We start from the raw sequence: 7,797 nt of genomic DNA on the forward strand, positions 1-7,797 counted from the left end.
TATTTTATACATATATATATATATATACATATATAATATACCTATTATACATTATATATATATACATATATATATACATATTATATATATATACATATATATATATATACATATATATACATAATACATATATATACATATATATACATATATATACATATTATATACATAATATACATATATATATACATATATATATATATATATATATATATATATATCTATATATATATATATATATATATATATATTCCTGCATTAAAAAAAATCCTTGATTCAGTTCTGTACAGAATTAAAACTGATAAACAAATCGGAACATTAATTTTTTATTGCAGAATATGAAGACTCTTCTGTGTGAGGGGGATATGAAGTTGGATGGCCAATTTAATGAAAGAGTCTCACCTGAGGGAGGGACTTCCCCATCCAGTGAGCAGAGCAGGGTAGGCCAGGAGAATGGTCAAGAATCAGTTGTTCCTGAGAATGCACAGGGAGATTACGAAAAAGAGAACAAAGACGGCACTCCAAGCACGAGTCTTGGCAGACTGCAGCAGCGTTCCAGGGAAATACGCAGCAAGTTCAAGGTACTAGGAAGCTACGGAACACCATCAGCATTGCGGTCACTGAAATCTCCAGCCTCCAGAGGCACACACAAGCCTTTTCGGATGCCATTTCGACAGCCTCTGGATTCAGCTAAAAATGAATAGGCTAATTAATGAAGTGTAATGGATTACCTGTCCATTTTTGTTTGGCACTGGATTGCTTCAGTTCCTTGAAATGGATCATGAAATTTCATTGGTTCCGTGTTTATATTCTGTGATGTTTCATTAAGATACAGACTGTGATTTTGTTTGTAGCCATATGATATAGGCCTAGCCTTACTTAATTTAAGTACTTTAGAATGATTATTTTTATTAGGTTTGTGATATTGCCAAGAAACCTTTTTTTTTGTGTGTGTGTGTGTTACAATATTTTTTACATAATTGAATTTGTATAAAAGGGATATCCTTTCAGATTCCTTGAGTATAAGGTATACCAAATAAATATGTATAGACTGATTTGCCTTTGTCTGATTTCTTTATGGATGAGTAACAAAAAAATAGGAAAACACTGCAACACTGTTTTTACTAAATGTTAGCATGTCATTTCTTGATTCTCAGATTCAAGAGATGAATTGCAAATGATTTTTTTTTTCTCAGGGACTGCATATACAGTTACTTGGGATTCCTTTTAGAGTAGAATTTTACAAATTGAATAACAGTTGAAACTGTTATAGGTTTTAAAATTTGATTAAAGGTAGGGAAATGTAATGCTGTAGTTACTTAAATATTTAGGACAAGATAAACTCATACAAACACATATTATATGTATAATACATAAATACACATACATGCATACATCTACCATCTAAAATGAAGCCCTGGCCTTCAAGAATAGTAGTCATGGTAGTAGTAGTTGTGATAGAAGTTCTTGTAATGATTGTAGTACTTGTAGTTGCAGTAGGAATAATATTAGTATTGCACCCTCACCAGGTTTGGCAATGAGGGAGTGGCCCAACATAGCACTTTCTCTGCCCTTGAATCTGTTACTGCCCTTCTCTATCACCTCACCTCACATAACCACTTAATTTTCACTCTGCCCTAACACCCTCCCTCAGGTACTGTTTGTGGCTGAGACCAGAGTACTATGCTACTCTTACCTAGGACAATCAAGCAGAAAATCTGTTTTCACAAACAGTAACTGCTAACCTCTTAAACCTGGGATTCTCTCCTAAGGTCTCCCATGGACATGCGAGTCAAACTCGATAGACAGGTGGTCAGCAAGAGCAGCACAGACAAAACCATTGAGATTATGGCATCAGCTCCCCACCCTAGAATGAAACTTGTACATATCAAAAAAACAGTGTACATAATGAAGGTCAAAAATGCTGACCATGCTTCAGCTAACAAAATCAAAGAGGAAGGCATCTACTTCAAACTGTATGACACTCCCTGGCAGACTGAATTTAAGAATTCACACCAGTAAGGCAATGTATGAATTGCTATGCCATGATCACCTGAAGTCCAAATGCAAGGAAGAGAAGACAAGATTCTCTAAATGTGGCTAAGGCACCCACTCTTACCTTGCTGCTCCAGTACAGTCAAGAAATGCCAAAACTGGTGTTGCACACTGCACTTTTTCAAACAGCTGCCCTGTTAGAAAGGAGGCCACAAAATCCTCCCAGGTGAAGAAGACTGAGATGAAGAAAGTGGCAAGTGAAAAGGGTCATAGCTGTTCAGCAAGATGAACTATCCATATATATGGATAGATAGATAGATAGATATACATACACACACACACACACACATATATATAGTATATATATTGTATATCATAGACATTTTTTATATAAATAAATATATATATATATATATATATATATATATATATATATATTATATAAAACATGTCTATGATATAATTTTATATATATTATATATATAATATTTTATATATATATATATATATATATATATATATATATATATATATATGTGTGTGTGTGTGGTGTTGTGTATATATGTGTATATCAAGATAGATAGATAGATAGATATACACATACATACACACACACACACATATATATATAATATATATTATATATCATAGACATGTTTTATATAATATATATATATATATATTATATATATATATATATATTATATATATATACATATATTATATATACATATATATATATATACATTATATATATATACATATATATCTATAATAATTAAAATTACATAATATATATATTTATATATATTATTATATACAAAAATTATATATATATATTATAAAATTTTTTCACATATAATATATATATATTATATATATACATATATATATATATATATATATATTATTATCTATTATATATATATATTCTATATATTATCTCTTATAATATCTATATATTATTAATATATAAATTATCTTATATATTCTACTATATATATTTTATCATTATCTATATCTTATCATATATATTTTTTATATATTTTTTATATAAAATTAATATATATTATATATTCTATATATTATTATCTTATTATATATTATATATTATTATTCATATATTTATATATATATATATATTCTATATTTAAAATTATATATATCTACTATATTATTATCTTATTTATATATTATATATATATATATATATATATAAACACACACAGTATATAAAAATATCTATATAATATCTTTTATATCTAAAATATATTACTTATATTCATATATAATATATTATATTTAAAATTATATAATCTCATATTCTATTTTATATTAAAATCACTATATTAATATATTCTATATATTATATTTTTATTTTATCTTATATTTATATATATAATTTTTTCTCTATTATATATCTATATTATATATTTATATTATTTATATATACTAATCATTTATATATATATTTATATATACTATTTTTATATATATATTATAATTTTATATTATTCTATATATTATTTTATATTTATATTTATATCTATATATTTTTATATATCTATCTATAATATTATATATATTTTCTTTATATTCTATATATTATATATATATCTTATCTCTTCCTTTTATTCATATCTTCTTTTTTCTATTATTATATATTCTTATCTCTCTCTATCTTATATCTCTCTATCGTTATTTTATATCTATATTACTATCTCTATCTTTTATATAAAATTATATCCTATCTCTCATATTATATCCTATCTTTTTCTATTATCTAAAATCATTATAATATATCTTCTCTATTATTTTATAACTCCATATACTTTTATATATATTTACTCTCTCTATTCTATATCATATTCTCATTATATAATATATCTTTATCTCATACTATATATATACCTATCTATTATCATATCTCTTATATATATCTATATATTATATATATTATTTATACATCTCTATTCATATATATAACTTATATATCTTATCTATTCATATAAAATATATATATTATTACATTTTATAATCTCTTATATATATATATTCTATTAAAATATATCTACTATTTATCTATATATTCCTTATATCTATCTATTTATTTTTATCTCTATATATCTATCTATTACTCTATATATCTTTTTAATATATTTTTCTATATACTTATATATAATATCTCTATATATTATCATTATATCTATAATTATATATATAATATCCTATTAATTTTTCTAATTCTCATCTATCCTTATCTATCTATCTATACTCTATTATATACATATATATATATACTTATATATTATATATATCTATTTCTATACTTCTTATTCTATATTATTCTATTATCTATAATATCTTATTTTTCTACTATCTCTTATATATCTCTTCTATATATATCTATATATATATTATTCCCATCTTATTACTTAATTTTTTATCTTCTTATCTTCTCTTTTATACTTATTCCATCATCTTTTATATATCATAATATTTCTATCTCTTATTATCTTTCATATATTTAATTCTATATATATTATAACATACTATATTATCAATCCCCTCGTATCTTCTATTCTCTCTCTCTTATTCCCTATATTCTATATCTTTTATCTTATCTATTATATATCTATCTTAATATATCTATTCTATTTTTTATCTATATATCTACTATTCTAATCTTCTCCTTGTATATTCTCTTTATCTATTATCTTATATCTATATCTGATTATTATCTTACTCTATATATCCATTATATTTACTCTGTTATTATATTCTATTATCTTTTTATCTCTTTTATTCTAATCTCTCTCTCTTTTCTCTTTTCTCTCTTATCATATTTTCTAATTCTCCTCTTTTCTCTTTTCTTTTTTATCTATCTTTTCTCTCTATCCTCATATATTCTAATCTCTATATTCTTCTTTTATTCTCTCTCCTTATATATCTCTCTTCTTTAAACTCTCTCTCTCCTTCTCTTCTTCTTTTCTCTCTCTCTCTCTTTTCTATCTCTCTCCTCCTCTCTCTCTCTTCCCCTCTTCCTCTCTCATTCTCCCCTCTCCTCTCCTCTTTTATTCTCTTCTCCTTCTCTCTTCTTCTTCTCTTCTTCTCTCTTCTCTCTCTCCTCTTCTCTCTTCTCCTCTCTTCTCATTCTCTCTCTTTTTCTCTTCTTCTCTCTCTCTCTCTTTTTTCCTCTCTCTCTTCTTCTCTCTTCTGTCTCTCTCTCTCTTTCTTCTATCTCTCTCTATCTCTCTTCTCTCTCGCTCTCTCTCTCCTCTTCCTCTCCTCGCCCTGTTTTCTCTCCTCTCTCTCTCTCCTCTCTCTCTCTACTTCTCTCCTCGCCCTGTTTTTCTCTCCTCTCATCTCTCTCTTCATCTCTCTCTTCTCTATCTTCTCTCTCTCTCTCTCTCTTCTCTTCCTCGCCCTGTTTTCTATCCTCTCTATCTCTCTCTCTGTGTGTGTGTGTGTGTGTCTGTCTCTCTCCTCTCTCTCTCTCCATCTCTCTGGCTCGTTCATCTTGCTGAACAGCTATGACCCTTTTCACTTGCCACTTTCTTCATCTCAGTCTTCTTCACCTGGGAGGATTTTGTGGCCTCCTTTCTAACAGGGCAGCTGTTTGAAAAAGTGCAGTGTGCAACACCAGTTTTGGCATTTCTTGACTGTACTGGAGCAGCTAGGTAAGAGTGGGTGCCTTAGCCACATTTAGAGAATCTTGTCTTCTCTTCCTTGCATTTGGACTTCAGGTGATCATGGCATAGCAATTCATACATTGCCTTACTGGTGTGAATTCTTAAATTCAGTCTGCCAGGGAGTGTCATACAGTTTGAAGTAGATGCCTTCCTCTTTGATTTTGTTAGCTGAAGCATGGTCAGCATTTTTGACCTTCATTATGTACACTGTTTTTTTGATAGTAAAGTTTCATTCTAGGTGGGGAGCTGAGCCATAATCTCAATGGTTTTGTCTGTGCTGCTCTTGCTGACCACCTGTCTATCGAGTTTGACTCACATGTCCATGGGAGACCTTAGGAGAGAATCCCAGGTTTAAGAGGTTAGCAGTTACTGTTTGTGAAAACAGATTTTCTGCTTGATTGTCCTAGGTAAGAGTAGCATAGTACTCTGGTCTCAGCCACAAACAGTACCTGAGGGAGGGTGTTAGGGCAGAGTGAAAATTAAGTGGTTATGTGAGGTGAGGTGATAGAGAAGGGCAGTAACAGATTCAAGGGCAGAGAAAGTGCTATGTTGGGCCACTCCCTCATTGCCAAACCTGGTGAGGGTGCAATACTAATATTATTCCTACTGCAACTACAAGTACTACAATCATTACAAGAACTTCTATCACAACTACTACTACCATGACTACTATTCTTGAAGGCCAGGGCTTCATTTTAGATGGTAGATGTAGAAGCATGTATGTGTATTTATGTATTATACATATAATATGTGTTTGTATGAGTTTATCTTGTCCTAAATATTTAAGTAACTACAGCATTACATTTCCCTACCTTTAATCAAATTTTAAAACCTATAACAGTTTCAACTGTTATTCAATTTGTAAAATTCTACTCTAAAAGGAATCCCAAGTAACTGTATATGCAGTCCCTGAGAAAAAAAAATCATTTGCAATTCATCTCTTGAATCTGAGAATCAAGAAATGACATGCTAACATTTAGTAAAAACAGTGTTGCAGTGTTTTCCTATTTTTTTGTTACTCATCCATAAAGAAATCAGACAAAGGCAAATCAGTCTATACATATTTATTTGGTATACCTTATACTCAAGGAATCTGAAAGGATATCCCTTTTATACAAATTCAATTATGTAAAAAATATTGTAACACACACACAAACAAAAAAAAGGTTTCTTGGCAATATCACAAACCTAATAAAAATAATCATTCTAAAGTACTTAAATTAAGTAAGGCTAGGCCTATATCATATGGCTACAAACAAAATCACAGTCTGTATCTTAATGAAACATCACAGAATATAAACACGGAACCAATGAAATTTCATGATCCATTTCAAGGAACTGAAGCAATCCAGTGCCAAACAAAAATGGACAGGTAATCCATTACACTTCATTAATTAGCCTATTCATTTTTAGCTGAATCCAGAGGCTGTCGAAATGGCATCCGAAAAGGCTTGTGTGTGCCTCTGGAGGCTGGAGATTTCAGTGACCGCAATGCTGATGGTGTTCCGTAGCTTCCTAGTACCTTGAACTTGCTGCGTATTTCCCTGGAACGCTGCTGCAGTCTGCCAAGACTCGTGCTTGGAGTGCCGTCTTTGTTCTCTTTTTCGTAATCTCCCTGTGCATTCTCAGGAACAACTGATTCTTGACCATTCTCCTGGCCTACCCTGCTCTGCTCACTGGATGGGGAAGTCCCTCCCTCAGGTGAGACTCTTTCATTAAATTGGCCATCCAACTTCATATCCCCCTCACACAGAAGAGTCTTCATATTCTGCAATAAAAAATGTTCCGATTTGTTTATCAGTTTTAATTCTGTACGGAACTGAATCAAGGATTTTTTTAATGCAGGAATTATATATATATATATATATATATATATATATATATATATATAAATGAATATGTATATATATATGTATATATATGTATATATATGTATATTATGTTATATATATGTATATATGTATATTATGTATATATATATATGTATATACTATGTATATTATATGTATATATATATATGTATAATATATGTATATATATTGTTATATATATGTATATATATATATTATATATATATATAGTATATATATATTAGTATTTTATATGTATA

The 7,797-nt window shown here is 28.6% G+C and overlaps 2 protein-coding genes across 2 annotated transcripts; one reads left to right on the forward strand and one right to left on the reverse strand.

Moving 5' to 3' along the window:
* Positions 1-335: 335 nt before the first annotated feature.
* Positions 336-1,055, forward strand: LOC119569586 (the record flags this gene model as incomplete). Its single annotated transcript, XM_037917674.1, is given in 1 exon segment — positions 336-1,055. A coding segment is annotated over 1 exon segment (369 nt), but the record flags the coding sequence as incomplete, so codon positions are not given.
* Positions 1,056-6,736: 5,681 nt separating this feature from the next.
* On the reverse strand, positions 6,737-7,455 carry LOC119569585 (the record flags this gene model as incomplete). Its single annotated transcript, XM_037917673.1, is given in 1 exon segment — positions 6,737-7,455. A coding segment is annotated over 1 exon segment (369 nt), but the record flags the coding sequence as incomplete, so codon positions are not given.
* Between the last annotated feature and the right edge of the window lie 342 nt (positions 7,456-7,797).

This window comes from Penaeus monodon, unplaced genomic scaffold (assembly GCF_015228065.2).
Source record: "Penaeus monodon isolate SGIC_2016 unplaced genomic scaffold, NSTDA_Pmon_1 PmonScaffold_16767, whole genome shotgun sequence".
Classification (NCBI taxonomy): Eukaryota; Metazoa; Arthropoda; class Malacostraca; order Decapoda; family Penaeidae; genus Penaeus; species Penaeus monodon.